Below are 16614 nucleotides of genomic sequence, written 5' to 3' on the forward strand. Positions count from 1 at the left end.
CCCATTGGCCCTTCCGCGGAGCCCCGCCCCCCGCCCATGGGCCGATGGTTCCGGCTCCAGGCGCCTCCCCCCCTTAAAGGGGCAGGCGGCCGCCAGGGGCAGCGTCACTGCAGCCTTTATCTTTCAACCACGGCATCTGCTGAAAGCGGCCAAAAACTACCAGAAACGCTGTTTACACAGCTGAAGAGAAAAGGATGAAGAAGGATAAGAAGGGCTTCCAATCCCTATAAAGAGCAGTTGAGACAAAATTATTTTCAAAGGCATAAGCTTGCTCAGGACGGGTTTTGAAAACAAGTAACAGAGATAAGAAACTAGTAATTAAACCCCCAAAAAAGGAGCACACATTAGAGCTGCTAATGCACTGGTTGTACCTTTATTGTTTCACCTCGTTCACTAACAATTCAGTGGTGCAAGGTTACCATACACAGTTAGATAATGTCTGCATTGCACACCTAAGGCTATACAGCAAATGGATCAGAATTAGTACAAATACATGAACTATATTTACATTTTGTATACTCAAGCTCCAAACATCAGATATATTTACAAAATAAAATATGAAAATGAAATCTGAAATTAATGTACAGTGTTGCTGATGCACTCCTTCGCTGGGATGAAATCAGTTTGCAAAGATTTGTTCAAGAAGGCCACTTATACAGTGTATACCTTGTATACCTTGTGTACAGAGAGGTTGAATGGGGAAATGGGGACCACAATTAAAAAAAAAGTATGTAGTTCAGTGCAACAGCATGTCTAATGTCCAGAGTCAAGAACATTAATCAACTGCACATGAAGTGTGAACAAGCAGAGTGGAAAATTAAGAACTGATCCTGGGAAGTGCCGATCATCCAAGACTCCCTCTGCTTCCAGTCCTTGGTTTCAGTGTGAGCAAGTAGTTCAGTACCGCTCAGGATCAGGCCACTAATTTGGCAGCATACCCTCAGTTTTCTGAATACACGGCTACTTGTGTTAATTTAAAAACTGTTCCAATTGACATTGGACACAACCATCCGGTTAGCGTTGGACTAGTTTTGATTTCAAATACTTAGAACGCATAAATGGCCTTCTGAACAAAATATCTCAATCCTGTTCTTCGAACGGCTGATGTTTTTAACAAGGAAGCACAAAATTAATACATTCCTGCTACATACAGTACAGTTCAGACCATATATTGGGTTTTAAACCACAACGGAGACATGCAACGCACATGTTAGAGACCCATTTTGAAATACATTCAGCAAACCGTCCCAGAGCAGCATTAGTATCCTTCCTTTGAGCAGCAGGTTAACAACTGCATCTTCAACAAAGAAACACCACCACAATACAAACTAACACAAACTAAGGCTGTGTAAGAGTACCAGAAAGATGCATATGCATAGGCAGTATTAGTTGATTGCAGAGTACCAATGGGTCTTATCCCAAGCTAATCCTCTTTCTAATGTGCGATTAATTACAGATGTATAAATATACAATACATTACATAAACTTAAATCCCTGTAAATTAGATAACAAGCAGCAAAAAGTAAAGTCTTTGCTTTGAAATACCTTGCTATTTAGTAATAAGGACTGTTAGACACTGTTAGACACCCAAAAAAACAAAACAAAACAACTTTCTCAGTGGTTTGGAAATACTATTCCCTTCCCTTCTGCATTCTAGAATATAGGAATTTTCTAACAAAAAAACCAAAGTACTTAAAGTGCATTTCTAAAATACAGTATAGGAGGTTTGGTTTAGTTTAGTTTTGAAGTATTCGGGAAGCTCCAACACCAATGACATGGTTTTCACAGGACCTAACGATTTTTTTTCCTTCCCTTTACTGAGGAACATAAAAACCCAAAGCTACAGCACAAGTTCCCTCTCAAGTCTCTCCAAGAACTGCCAGTCCAGTTTACCACTAGCGCTCATGCTCAGTGGGTTGGCAGGCCCACAGCACGATGCCGAGCGGCCGGGTCCCGAGAGCTGTCTGACTCTAGGAGCCCACATGCACGCAGTAGGTAACCAAAAGTGGGTTTTCAAATGTCAAGAGAAGGCAGCTTAGCACATTTTTCCCTTCTTGGTCTGTTTCAAAACAGAAATTTGTAACTTGTTGGGCTAGATCAAAAACAGCTTTAAAGTGAGCTGAAATCCACTTTTTTTTTTTAAAAAAAAAGAAAACCTGAATTGTCTTTCACTCTGGTTTTAAGGAGTAGGGAAATTGATGTCTCAGACCAGGCTCCAATAATGGTTGAAAACTCTGTGTACTTTTATATCAGACCTGAAAACAGTAATGCCCATTTGAACTCCACAGGACAAGAATCTATTTTGTCACAGATTATGAGGCTTTAAGAGATACTGATGCTTAAAAACAGAATTTTGCTTTTCTAACGACCTGTTATCCATATATACATCAAGCCATCTGAAGTTGCTTGGAGTCCTTAGATAAAAGGTAGCATTTATGCAACACTGCTGTACAGTCCCAACTCTCTATAAAGTAAGCATCTGTCTCTTCCTGCTTTCAAAGGAAGACTCCCTTAATCATGTTTCTGTGCAATACCTCTATCCCCTTAGTTCATTTTCTGGCTTATCCAAAGCAAAGACTTAACAAACTAGTTTTTTCTAGTTAAAAAAATAAAAAAATAAAAACACAAACATTCTCAGTGCATCACATAATACCACCACCTGAATTGCTACCCCTCCTCCTCTCCTCAGACTGGTTCCACCTTCATTACAAACGGTGGTGGTGGCAGCAAAAACTTAGTGCTTAAAATTAACCTAATTCATTCTTAATACATCTTGACATCTGCTTAGCTCCAGTTTGGGGAGCCCTCTTTCAGCACCAGCAGTCTTATTTGCACACACACTTGAAGTGCATGTCGTCCATTACAAAGAAACATCATCACTATCTTGAGTCACACAGTTAAACAAGACGCAGCCAGAGAAAAGAAAGTAGTTTTCCATATTATGCTCTTGGGTCCCCCAGGACACTTCCTCACTCTGAGTTCCAGTTCTGGAGCAAGTCTGAGGACCACAGGAGACAGGATGAATACACAGTTTAGCTGGAGTACTATCTTGAAATGTATAAAGACACGTCCTAGCAAGTGTCAGACTCCATCTCCCTGCCCCTTTTCCAGCCATGCTTTTAGGAGATGCCATTATGCACTGCACTTTCCTACAGAAGCAAAAAACCCATAAAGCTAAAAAAAATTGCTCAATTGCTGACAGTCCCACACACGCTTCTGGCCACAGAACTTCCAATGCATGGCATGACTTGGTGACAAATGATCTGAATGAAAATAACCTTCCTGAGCTGGTGTCACAAAACAGTATTTTCTTAAGTGCGCCTACTGTAACAATGGAACAAACCCCTTCTACTTCCACCCTGAGAGACAGGAGCCTTAGCATGAAATCCCTGTACGTTCCCTGGATCACAGCTAGCCCTATCAGTGCCCAAGGTAAGTCAGGAAAGTATAGCAAGGCAGTCTGAAAAACAGTTAAAAACAAATGGAAAAATCCCAACCTCCCTGAAAACTTGAGAGATGAGTCTACTTCTCAGAAGGGAACTCATTCTGCCTCCCCTTCTTGGGGCAAGGATCAAAGCTTTGCCATAGGGAGAACTTACATTGTAGGCCAAGAACTAACACCACCTAGCTGATCTCCAAAAAGCCAGTTATTGCACCCCACTGACCAGGACTGGAGTCTACTTGATCTGTCCTCCAGGAAGGACTATCTCTGAAGTTAAAAGTTAATTAAGGGGTTTTAGCTAAGGAAAATGGCAGCAGGAAGATAGCAGATATTCAACAATTATTCCAAGGAGAAGTGAAAGCTTTCTATTGGTGCCTGGAGAATACTGCAAGTGCTAGGTTTAGAAATTATTTTCTAGAGAGAGAATGCTTTGCCCATGGACAGACTGGATGTCATCTGAATATTACAGATAAAGGATGCATGCATAAAGCAGGCCTTTCAGAAAGATGCCAAATACACTGCTCAGAGCAGTCTTCCATAATGCGCCAGTTAGAACTGTAAATCTCTTCCAGGAGAGGGAAGTGAGAACTGTTGCTACAGGAACTCAGAGGCCAAAACTAGAAGCAGAAAAGGGAATTATTGCCCCCCTGTGGTGATCTCCTGAACCCACTCCAGGGAACAAAACAATGCTGGCTTTTTTCAGCTTAACACACTCCATCCACATCAAATATGAGGCTGAGCATTTCAAACTTTAGGAATTACATCTAATATTGCAGCAACATTGTTTATTTTTCCTCACATGAGCACAAGCCATGTCTGCTCAGCTCAGTTCTGAGGCAGAGGAGTGTACGTGTTCTCAGGGAGAGTCAGAGCCAAGCACTGCTCATCTGCACCCCACAGCAAGAGTTCAAAGGCAGATCATTACAGCCAGCCCCTCTTGATTTGTTCCCCATCTTTTTGCAGGTCATGCCCTCATCTGCTGGACCCTGGAAACTCAAAAACTTGCACCAGTCCAAAATCCAATCTGCCTACATAGGTTTATCCAATATCAGCTTTCAACAGAGTTTAAATCGGAGGCTGGATCCAGAAAGCCTGAAGAGCTATTGCAGTTCCTGGCTGGGTAATGTCTACAGAAGGAATAATCTTCCCCTGGCGTTAGAACTTTGCCCTGAGGGAACCAGTGACTACTGCCAAATCATAAATTGAATGAAAAACCTAGAGCATTTTAGACGGACAACACGGACAGTGGGACAGACACCAAAAGGTCAGTTGAAATGGGAAAACAATTGTTATAACAAAAAATAAATACTTTTTTTTTCTTTTTAGAGTCGTGCATAACAACTCAATCCCTTTTTTCTTTTTTTTCTTTTTTTTTCTTTTTTTTTCCTTTTTGTTTGGCCACATGCTACTAGTAGGATTCTCAGCACAAGTGAAAAGAAAAAAGGTAGGGTTAGAATAGCTAGAAAATGTGCTGAAAGAGTTGGGAAGGTAGGGGACGTTAAGCCACAGGATTACATACAAGAGAAACTGTCAAGAATCACAAAGAGAAAATGAGAGGTAACACTTTATCTATAAGAAGGTGAGTTAGGGAGAACAGATGAGAACGTTACATGGACTCAGTACTTCATCTGGCCCGTGCGTCTTCGAGCCAGTTTTGACCTGCACAAGAAAGTAAAAAAAAAAATTGTTTAATTCTGGAAATTTATTTTTCTTCCCTCCCCACAGTTAGCCCACTTTCTGTTCTGCTCTTTTGTATAGGTCTAGATGATTGCCCAGCTAGCTCACCCACCTTCTCAAACCCTTCAGGAGACTAATTCTGTGACTATCTGCCTACTTGCTCTTAACTATCTCTAGGCTCTGTAGCATTTGTATGCTCAAGAACTGCCTCTTACCGTATCGTGCCAGCCAGAAGTGGGTTGAAGGCATATAACCAGTCATTCATGTCTTTGTCATTGATGGCCTGGAGCAGGACCCCACGGTGCTTTGTACATACACCAAAGGTGTTGGGTGTCTGAAATATCAAAGACAACTTAAAATAACCAAATATACAAGCACAGAAGCTGATGCGCATTCCCTCTCTCAAGAAGATACATCACATTTATAAAAAGCACAAGACCCAAGGATTTTCCTTTAAGTTTTATCGATCATTTCCAGGATATTATTAGTCAGCCAAATGGGACATCATCTATGAAATATAGTTTTAACTCATGAGTGTGGACTTTCAGAGCTGCTGTGATGAACCAGTTAAGTTCATTTGATTCTCCGTAGGATGCATATGCGCGCTTTTTAAAACAAATACACCCAGGGTCCTGGTACCAACACAGGCTCATAAAAATGAATATGATCCAGAATGGCAGTCAGTTTCAAGCCTCTTGTGGAACTGTGTCCAAATCATAAGACACCCTGAACAAACTGGGAGCCTTGCTGGCAGCATCAGAAGCCATGAGGTGAGGGGACATTTCTCTAAAATACAGATGCGTCTTCCTTAGACCAGAGATGACAAACAGGACAATCTAGGTGCACTACCACCTGCAGTGCTATTCCTGTTCTATGCATAAACAAACAATTGCTCTTAGACTGACCTTTACCATTGCCTGCTGATCCTCACTGTACTCCACCTGAGACGTGGATAAGTTTATGACTCCTCTTTCCACAGGATCTTTATCACTGTTGTAAATAAAAACATATGGACGGCGGACCACCACAAAATGCTTGGCCCAGGAGCTGGAGAGTGGCTCTTTGAAGTGGAGGTATCCTTTCTTTGAGACTACAGAGCTGGGGGGGCGGAAAAAAAAAAAAAAAAAAGGAATATATTTTCTCCTAAGTAAGGCAACTATTGAGTGCCCCTATTAACTGCAAAACATTACACAAGACTAGGGCCTTCATATGTTCCTTCTACAACACAGTTATTAAAAAGTTCTTTTACAGAAAGCTGAATTTTGTCTTCAAGAATTTTGCAAAGTTCTGCCACAAAAAACACCCCATAAAGACCTGGACTTCAGTGAACTTCAGCTATGGGTTTGATGATAGCAGACATTATATTTAAGTCATTGGAAATCTTGTTCATTAGGGAATGAATGCACAGAATAAATGCTTCAGAGTTTAAAGATCAACACAACTCTCATCAGTCCTGCTGCCAGCTGCATCATTGACAACTTCATAGTTCTGCTATCACCTGTTTATTTACCTTCCTTCAAATGGGACAAGGAAAACAGAAATCCAGAAAACCCTTGTGACAGCACACAGGAAGGCACAATCACACTGTAAGAGGAAGTTTACCCTGGTCTGATTTCCTCAATATCAGGAACAAGGTTTAGGAATTCATTCTTTCCAGCTCTGGCAATATAGGAAGTTTCTACTACAGGAATGAGCTGAAACTGTTCCAACTCAGGACAGGGACTGGAGGCACGAGAATTTGCTTCTGGGGTCCTTTAAAAAAAAAAAAGCGGAGAGAGAAAAAGTAAACCACAACAAAGCAAACGAGTGTGACAATGGACTTAAAAATGCACCTACAGCCTAGCCCCTCTTACAAGTTTCATCCTCTAATCCAGATCTTTTGTATGATGTAGGGAGTCTTTTGTACAATATCAAACAGCATTTCCATAGAAATCTGTGGAATAAAACTCGAGGCTCTGTACTACGGAGATTAATATTAACTGCTAATAAGTGGTTTCCCACTACTTCTCCCTTGTTTCCCTTGCCAAAACACCGTCACAACACAGAGACATGTCATATTATGGTTTAACATAAGATGTACTACAGTACTTCCTAAGGATGTACTCTTCTTCTCAGAGAATGTTAAACACAGAAGGTCCAAATTACATGTCTTTCAATCAGTAGTTTTTCCTGATTTCATCAAAAATACCTTCTGTAGATACAGCTAAAGAAGATAAACAAAGGTTATTGGCCAAACTGGTCTATTCCAGGCTGTTGTTAGTAGGTCTTCTTTACAGACAACCCCCCCTCACTCCCCCCCCCCCCCAAAAAAAAACAACTTTGAGGACTCTGCACATTGAAGATGAACTGGTCACTATAACACCATGCATCTGACTGTTCTTTCACCGCAAGGAATGAAAACACCTCAAAAAGTGGGAAAAAGGAAAAATATATATATGTGCAGAGTGACTGGAGAAGATATAGCAAGGGGCAATATACAGAAACATCTGAAAGTACAGAAAAGAAGGGGGGGGAAATCAGATAACAGCACAGACAGCTTTATGAAGCACTAAGAAATATTTTTCCTATTCATATCCTATACTTACTTCTGATCAACTGAATTGCATTTTGAATCCACCAGAGAAGGACAGGTAGATGAAGGAGTGAGGGTAGCACTGCTGAAACTGGACACTGATGGGTCCCGCCCAATTGGAGAAATATCAGACAGCTACAAGGACAAACACATGCAGAATATCATAGAGGAGCTTTTTGTAGCTGGTGTTCAGTCCTAGTTAGAACAGGGCACTCAAAGCAAGCATGCAGAGGACTCAGATAATAGAAAAGTATTTCTGCCAGTCACTTCCCTATTCAGTAGTAAATTTTTGCATAGAAGAATTATAGATCCCTGTCCAGGGGTGAAAATAAAATGACACTTCCATAGACACAGTTTGTTAATGTCCTACACTCTGTTTATTTGCACCCTGACTTCCTCAATGGAATGTATTAGTTTACCTGTTTTGCAACAGAATCACATCTGTGCCTACAGTCAGAATTCTTGAAAGAGCTTTTTGATTTTTTTTTTTCCCCCTAAGCTTATGCACAGGGAAAGCGAATGATTAGGTAATAAAGAGCACCTCCAGCCTGGTGATAAACTAGAAGCTATGCTATAGTCTGAGATCACACCATTTCCAATCCTTTCAACAGTCTTTGGAACCTGAAGCAGAACAGAACAGACAAGTTCTTCCAACAGACTGAAATAAAAGAAAATTAATACAAAGTGTTTTGTCTCTTAATAGTATCAACAGTTTCCCCAATTTCAAATATATTGCTACTGTATAGAGTTTAACTTTGTACCATTCCCAACAGAAGCTGAAAGACTGAGTAGGTAAGGAAGGACCAAGGGCAGCTGTTACATGTTTAGACGCTGCTGTCACAGAAGAACAAACAAAATCTTTACCTTACAATCACTGATGCTGTTGTACACCTGGTTAAGTTCACGATTGAAAGTGTGAGTAAGAAGCTGCAGACACTGAGGAAAAAACGCACAGAAAAACACAAGGAGTTTACATTTAGATTTTCCAGAGAAATTAGAATACATAAGAGGCAATTTGCCAAGACACGCTTGGCAGCTCACTAGAGAATAAGCAAATTCTAAACTACCACTGAAAAGTCCAGCACTACAAAACTCAAGACTAATAAAGCTAACAAGGAGTAGGTTTTACACAGACTCAGAGAAAAAATTAGGCTGGAAGGGACCTCTGGAGGTCAGCAAGTCCCACCTTCTGCTCAAAGCAAGGCTAACCAGGTTGCCTAGGACCTTACCGAGTTTTGAAAATCTCCAAGGATGGAGATTCTACAGCATTTCCTGGCAATCTCTCCCAATATTGAACCTCTCTCACTGTGTCGCTTTGTCCTTTCATTGTTCACTTCTCAGAAGAGGCCGATTGCCATCTTTACAACATGCTTACCCCCTCCCTTCACACCAACCCCTTGCTTTCACAGAAGATGACTACCTGTGGTCCCTCCTTGACCTTCTCTTTCCTTTTGGTTACAGAAATCCAGGTCCTCATTTGCCTCAGCCTCACCACCTTTTACACATACACTTCAGCCCATTCAGTCATCTTGGCAGACCTCTCCAGTTTAACGTCTCTCTTGTACTGGAGGACCCAGAACTGGGTACAGCATCCCACATGTGGCCTCATGAGTACAAAGAGGGGAATAACCGCTTCCCTTGATAAAATTCAGAAGTTGCATTTACAGAAGATTTAATGAAAGGGAATGAGGTACAGCATAACAGCACAAACCTTGTCACCTGCATTGGCTTGTTGGAGTACAGAGGATTACAGCTACAGAGCATATTAAAATGAAACTCACACAACTGTGGATATTCACCATGTTATCTGAGAAGCTCAGTATGTGCAAGTAAAACTATGAACATGAGACAAACTAATTCCTAGGTTCTGCAAACCAAGAATCCTTGAACTGGAAAAGACAGAAGGATGCCATGCATCTCCTGGAAAGGACCCAGCTAAAACAAATTAGCGTATCAGTTCATTGTCTATCTTACCTATCTAATTATAGGTCCCCAGTAGGGGGACCAATACAGGGACATCTTCTGTTATAATGGAGTAGTTGTGGAATAGTTCTTCCAGCTAACAAACCCTAAAATTCTAGCTCATCATTAACCTTTAATTATCTTTGGTACCTCTGTTTAGACCCATCCTGCTCTTCTCATAGGTCATACCTTGGTGGCCAGCTCTTTCTCCCGATCCACCAGGCTCTCTATATCAGCTGAGTCATAGCCACTGCTTTCACTGGGGGTGACAGCACTCTCAAAAGTGGTGGTGGAAATCTGTGAGGAAATGCTGGTGGAGGTGCTGAGGGTTCCACTGCTCAGACTGGGAGACAATGAGTCACTCAGGGACTTGGGGATGCTGTCACCAAGCTTTTCACGAAGCAGAAGGAAATGTCGGGTTTTTTCCACCTGAAAAGAAATCAACATCATCTGATCTAGTGTCTTCCTTATTTTCACAGACACCAAATTCTTACGCATTCTCCTAGGATTCATACAAGTGAACATTTGCTTCCAGGAAATAAAAAGGGACTTACAATGGCACTAGAAGTTGAACCTGCGTTTGTCGAATACAGTGAGATTCTGAGCTGAAGACTAACCAGTGGCCAGCCACACACTTGTCTTCCCTGTTGGAGAATTTATTTAAATCTTGACTCTGAGAACAAACTCTCATTTGGAAACCTGTTCAGCTCAGAAGGTCACACACAGGGTATACTAATGGCATACTCAAAGGTACTGCTGTGCTTTTTCTTTCACTTCATCTCTTTACTTACCTCATGCAGCAGCTCCAATTTCTCCAGTTCCCACTGATGTTCTAGAATGAGGCTGTCACCACGGGGCCTCCAACCTGCCAGGTTCTCTTCTCCACGCACATATGCCACAGATGTATCTAGGACTTTCCTCCTTCTCCTCTGCATTCCTGAGCAGTCAAAAATAACATAAGACATCAAGAAAAGCTTATCAATTAGCAACCTGCAAAGAACCAACACATCTGCTGTTCAACAGGAAATAAACAAGGTATTTGTTTCATTAACGACAATGCTTTGCACATCCCAAAGAGGTTTAATTTAATTCTGCTTTCTTGCTTCATTCAGGCATTTTGCATTTACCTCCATATAATGCAAACTCCTCCTGTTTAGTCTTAACCAAAATAAAAGCGTCAATTGCTAGGTCTTGGAGGAAGAAATGCACTGATGATATGAGAACTACATTCCTTCCAAGCCATCAGGCTCACAATGGATATTAGCAAAACCTAAAACGTGGTCCTCAGAAGACTGAGAGAAATACCACTGCACAACCAAATCCCAACTTTGTTAATTATGATGAACAATGTATTATGCTCATTAAGTCTATGACCCAGGTACATGCTCAGTTTCCCGATACATCCATGTCAGAAAATGCAAAGAAGTTTTCAGTGAATCCTTGGTCCACCAATAGTAAGCACAGATGCAAGTCAAAARTAAAAGCCTATATAATTTTTCATGGAATAGCAATGTTCCATTGCTCCTATGAAACACAGAAACTGCTTCTCATAGAGAGAGTAGTATTTATTCCCTTCTGATCAAAGTCTTCTGCAATATTACAGTTTACAGCATGTCAGATTTTAAATCTTCTACACTTTACTGCATGTTCACCCAGTCACTGCTTACCTGGACTTCCTGTGTCTGCCATTTTGCATAAACTTAGTTCATAGATCCCAGTTACTCGATTGCTGTTCATAAGAAATCAGAACAAAAAAGCCTGTTATCTTCAGAAATAAAGTACATTAGCCTCTGTTATGTGATCCCCAAATTAGAAGTTATAACTGCTAGTCAGAAGCATATGTGCATTCTAACTTTGACATAAAATAACCAGAACACACTGCAAGATCTCTAGAAATGAGATTTCCTGCAAGCTTCATTCTTCCCATTAGACTTGGAAAGCTGCTGCTAAAGTAAATTCCAGGTTAGGACCAGGGTCCTCTATACGCAGACTGGAAAAATGGATCTCTCTTCCTAACCGTTAAAACACAAGGCTGGAAAAGGAGCCGTCAATTGATAAGCCATCAGTGTTTCACTGAAATAAATGCAAGCAAGAAAATATGTTCAAAAACAGGCTGGAAAACTATAACTAGGTAGACTTTCAAGGAAGAAATAAAGAAAACTAAGTTACATTTTCCCCTTAGCCACTAAAGGGAAAAGCATATGCTGACGTTAAAACATCTGATACCAAAAACACAGTTTAACTTACGAATCTGGAGATTTGGAGTAGCCACTGCCAAAGAGATTGCGTAGTGATCGTGGCGGTGAGATCTTGGCATCTCGTGAGTAAAAAACCATACAAACATCCTTTGTTATAACAGCAGGTTGAATGCAGTGGTCAAGCTAAGAGAAAAACACAGTACTGAATGAGTGCCTGCAGACACCTGTGCCAAATTGTATAGTTTCCCTCTTTCAGTGGGGTAAAGTTTTGAAACCTGTTATTGTTTGGGTTTTTGGTGTTTTCTTCATACATGTTTCTGTGGAAGAGCATTGCTAAATTTCCTGATGCAACCTGTGGGCCAAATAGTTATACTACAGAGGATAACAGYGTATTGCACACAAGGCCAAGAGCTACGCCAGTGTTTGTAGCATTAGTAGTATTTCCTCAATCTTCACTCAAATACAAAGGCAGACAAAATGAGGTACAGAAAGGTAAGGAAATGCACCGGACTCGCTGCACATTTCTCTCAAGACAGTAATACATAACAGTAATACTCCAAGATATTAACTGTGAATACATTTTTCCATCTTCTCAGAAAATGAAGACCTAGACACTAGGTTCAGGATTCAAAAACACTTAGACCAGTAGGTATTTATCTAGGGTACACATTGCCTGCTCTCCCAAATAGTTTCACCTGAGTCACAAACACAAAAGACAGCACAGCACTCTCACCTCCAGGTAAGCAGACAGGGTCATATATATCTTCTCTCCATATGGTGTCACTCGATTGAGGAGAAGGGAGTTATGCAAAGAACTATCCCAAACTGCTTCAAACCGATAAAAAGTCCTGGAAAAAAAGTACAACAAAAGCTTAGTAAGAGCTCCTCTGCCTCCCACTCATAAGCCAGCGTAAAGCATGTCTTCCTTGACATCATCCAATATGATTGTTATTAACCACAGTGATTTAGATAACAAATACTTGAAGCAAATACCCATCTCTTCTTTCCCCAACAAATTTTACAGATGCATCCAAGATTATTTACTTCTACCTCAACTAGTTTGGCATTACAGATACCATCGCCTGTTTTGGGAAAGACTCATCTAGAAGAAAAGATGGAATACAGAAGAGAACAAAAACTATCATAAAATCACAGCGCAGTCAGTACTAAAGGACAGTGTTCCTAAGCAGACAGAACTCTTCTCTACGGCTTAACATGCAGTTCAGCTGAGCTGGACCTCAAAGTGCACAGGAAGATTTTTTTCTATAAGCAACACTCATTCTATACCACGTTCTAGGACTGACATACAGCTACACACATCTCCAATGAAGGTCTTAGACCAAAAATGAAACAGAAGAGATCCCTGTTTACTATGCCATACAAAAACAGCAGCTTCTGAAAGCAAATCAAAATGATTGATAGATTGGGATAAGTCCTATATTCAAGTAATTAAGATTTCTTTCTATTTCCCTACTTGCTTCAAATAAAAACTGCCAGATCTAACACAAACTTTTGTAAGGTTCTTCAATTTGGTATGTGGAAAGAAAGAAGTTGAAGGGTCCCACAATTCTACCCCAGCAATTAAGAAATCTGATTATCTATTAATGTCAAAAGTGTGGGGGAAGGGGGGAGAAAAATATATCATCAGGTATAGAGTTATCATTTTACTCTCTCCTCCCTAATGGGGGCATTAGGAAGATTGACTTTTTCCTTTCTCACAGGTAGAGACTAATTTAATTTAGAAGAAAGTCCAATACCCTTATTCTGGAGTACAGTACACTTTTCAATTTTCTGCATGGGTTACAGAAAAAGGAGGCTTTAATTCTTCATTACCTTCATGTGCTTTTCCCTTCCAAATCCCCTTACAGTTTAGGTTTTCCATCCCATTTTGAGTCCAAATGGTATGGTTCCAAGGGCAAGAAAGTGCTTCATGTACATTATTTTTTAAAATAAGTTATATCTCTAAGGAGCTTCTGTACTAATGATCAATGCCAATTCAGAAAAGTAAGAAATTCAACCAAAGACAAATGACAAAATGGAGTGGGAGGAAGAAATCAACAAAAAATGAGCCATGAAACAGGTTAAGAGCTGACATAGCAGAAGCAAGAGTTTTGATCTCAAATAGATAGTCTAAGAATCTCCTTTTCCTAAAGCCAACTATACAGTTCAGAGCTAGGGAATGCATTGAGAAGCCATAAACTGTGCAGTCAAGTAATATAATTCAAGAATATTACTAAATACTGCTTCCATTTGAAGTAACTAAATGCCTTGCTTCTATTAAAAAGGCTGGAGAGAAAAAATATTCTAAAGGCTAAGCAAACGGGAACCTGAAAAGCACTGTAATATAATAATCCTCACTTGAGCTAGACAGGAGATAAGGCAAACACCACAGGTTGTTTTCTAACCCTTTGCAGATCTGTGTTGAGTTCCTATATTTTAATCTTTCATCATATCTTAATTACGATGCAATTATAAAACTTTAGGCAGACTCCAGAACTACTATTCATGTGGAAGAAACAGAAGTATAACCTGGCTCTCCACAGAGGGAGAGCCAGCGTACCTAGCCCCTGAACCAGCTCTACAGCATGTGCTGAACCTGACTCTTCTCATCACGGAGACAGAATTCCGGAGTAACTGTTCAACAGTGCAGAACTAAACTCCCCTCTTCAGCAAAGTGATGATTTTTGGACAAACACCAAATCAAAGTCAAACATAGCTTCAAGACAGTGACTCTACCGAATTTTGTCTAGGCAGAAGGATAAATATACACAGGCTTCGTGAACTTCCTAGAATAGTTACAGAGGGAGACAAAAACCAGAAATGAGCAAACTTCTTTCAGCACAGCAAATGGCACAAGGAGGAAAATGGAGCACAGAACAAGCAAAGCATGGAAAACAGGAGGAACTGGTTAAGAGCAGCAATGTTTCGTTAGAATTGATTTCTAAGTGGATTTTAGTGTTAGCGAGAGGTGGTGAATCAAGAGCATTGAAGATTTAAGTTTTCTCTTTTTCAGACAGGCAGAACAGAGAACAGAGACGCAAGTTGTCCCACACTGTGCTGCCGGTGTGCTTTGGCTGTGATCTAGAGAGGCACCTGGAARGTGAAAGGAATCCAGTCTGAGCAGCTACTAAATATCTCACTTCTATCTCAACTGGTAGACTAAGTAGCAGCAAATACACTGTTAAATTTCAGATACAAATCCAATCCAAAAAAATGGAGGTTGAATGCCAGTCACATGGCGGCCACAACTTTTTGTTCAGTGTAATTCTGAGGCAGAATTTCAAGTAACCTAATCATTCAGTCCTTGTCTTGGCACGGCAAACACAGCAAGCATTCTGGAGTTAGACAGTAAAAAATTCCAAATCTGGTTCTCTGATATAGAACAAAGGAAGAAACTATGGAGTGCTACAAATAGGGACTATATTCTGATGACACATTTTGAGGATAAAAAAGACTGAATGAGGGAAGTTATCCATCATGTGTGAAGGAAAACTTATCTTCACATGTTCCCCACTGAATTGTACCTGAATAAATCCCTGATACACAAGGGAGGAGGAGATGTACTACTTCTAAAGGAGCTAAGAGGTGTATTGACAAAATTCAGTAAAAGCTGAAAGGGAAATGGCAGCAATACAAATGGGACATAAAGCATTCTATTTTCAAGAACCTTTATGTGCAAAGGAAGCAAACAGAAAATACCTAGGCATATCCTTATCAAGAAAGAGCCTGTAAAAACATAGAAAGAGCTTTAGTTAGTGMAGCCAAAAGCAGAACACAAAAGCAAAAGCCAAGAGGAACGGAACGAGTAGACTAAACACAACAAAACAACTAGAAAACAAGTCTGTAGACAACAAGCAAACATAAGACACACCCCTGACTGGGCTTCAATCCCACTCCACCACCCTACCCTGCACTCATCCCACAAATTACATCTTTGCGTTCTGGTGAGAGGTGGTCAACAATTTCACTTCACACTCAGCCATCCTTCATCCAAGCAGCCCTCCTAGTAGAAAACTACAGAGCCATACAGCAATTTCTTGAAGTTTTTAGGGAACAGAAGGTATAGCACTTTCTAACAGCAAATCTAGTGCAATCAGACTGGAAACTAACAAAAGTCCCTGTAACATCCAGTTATACCAATCCATCAATTCAAACATGCTAAAAGTAAAATACCCACTTCTCAGTGAAAGGCAAGGAATAACAGCTAAAAATACTATCACTGTGCTCATTTACAGACACTAGGTGGCAGGAGGATATTCAGTCAGCAGCAACACTATCCTGAATCCACCTTTAATATCACAGTGGTATTTCAAAGTCCAAGCTTCTAATGGAGAAGGAAGTTAGAAGCCATTTCAGTGCCTAGAAGGATACTGCCTCCAGGATTCAGTGGTTGCAGAAGAGATGGGCTAACCCCTTCCTCCCCCCCAACACTGTTTCAGAGTTAAATTTCAGAGATATTCCTGCTTTTCACCAGCTAAATGGAGCCACAAAGCAGTCAGGTGACTTGGCTCATGTCAGAGGCTCTGCTGGCAATGAAGAATTCTGCTTCACCACCCTTTGTTGCAGACACTGAAGCAAAAAACTGTGGAGTCTGACTGATATCTTAATAGTGATGCACGCTAATGAGGGGACATATGCAGCCACAAATCTCAGAGGGGCCCTGCTGCTGCCCAAATGATTGCAGTTACTTGGAACAGGTGCCTCCTTATCAGAACTGGAGTAAATTTGTGATACATCTATATAAATCCTCCTGCCTTTCCTTT

At 40.7% G+C, this 16614-nt stretch overlaps 1 protein-coding gene across 8 annotated transcripts in view; it reads right to left on the bottom strand.

Moving 5' to 3' along the window:
• Window positions 1-351: 351 nt before the first annotated feature.
• KIF1B (kinesin family member 1B) overlaps window positions 352-16614 on the bottom strand; it is a 98406-nt gene continuing 82143 nt past the window's right edge. For 5 of the 8 annotated variants that reach the window (XM_026073970.1, XM_026073972.1, XM_026073969.1 and 2 more), the window contains 11 exons: window positions 12585-12699; window positions 11901-12034; window positions 11321-11382; window positions 10445-10590; window positions 9843-10082; window positions 8556-8627; window positions 7705-7826; window positions 6722-6871; window positions 6025-6217; window positions 5335-5453; window positions 352-5101 (listed from right to left, as the gene is read on the bottom strand). In XM_026073970.1, coding sequence (XP_025929755.1) covers window positions 5059-5101; window positions 5335-5453; window positions 6025-6217; window positions 6722-6871; window positions 7705-7826; window positions 8556-8627; window positions 9843-10082; window positions 10445-10590; window positions 11321-11382; window positions 11901-12034; window positions 12585-12699 — 1396 coding nt within the window. In that variant the 3' untranslated portion in view covers window positions 352-5058. Of the gene's footprint in view, window positions 5102-5334; window positions 5454-6024; window positions 6218-6721; window positions 6872-7704; window positions 7827-8555; window positions 8628-9157; window positions 9329-9842; window positions 10083-10444; window positions 10591-11320; window positions 11383-11900; window positions 12035-12584; window positions 12700-16614 lie in introns of those variants that run through there. The other 3 variants (XM_026073968.1, XM_026073966.1, XM_026073974.1) reach the window with 3 other exon arrangements.

The sequence above is a fragment of the Apteryx rowi genome, unplaced genomic scaffold (assembly GCF_003343035.1).
Source record: "Apteryx rowi isolate R43461 unplaced genomic scaffold, aptRow1 scaffold_38, whole genome shotgun sequence".
Taxonomy (NCBI): Eukaryota; Metazoa; Chordata; class Aves; order Apterygiformes; family Apterygidae; genus Apteryx; species Apteryx rowi.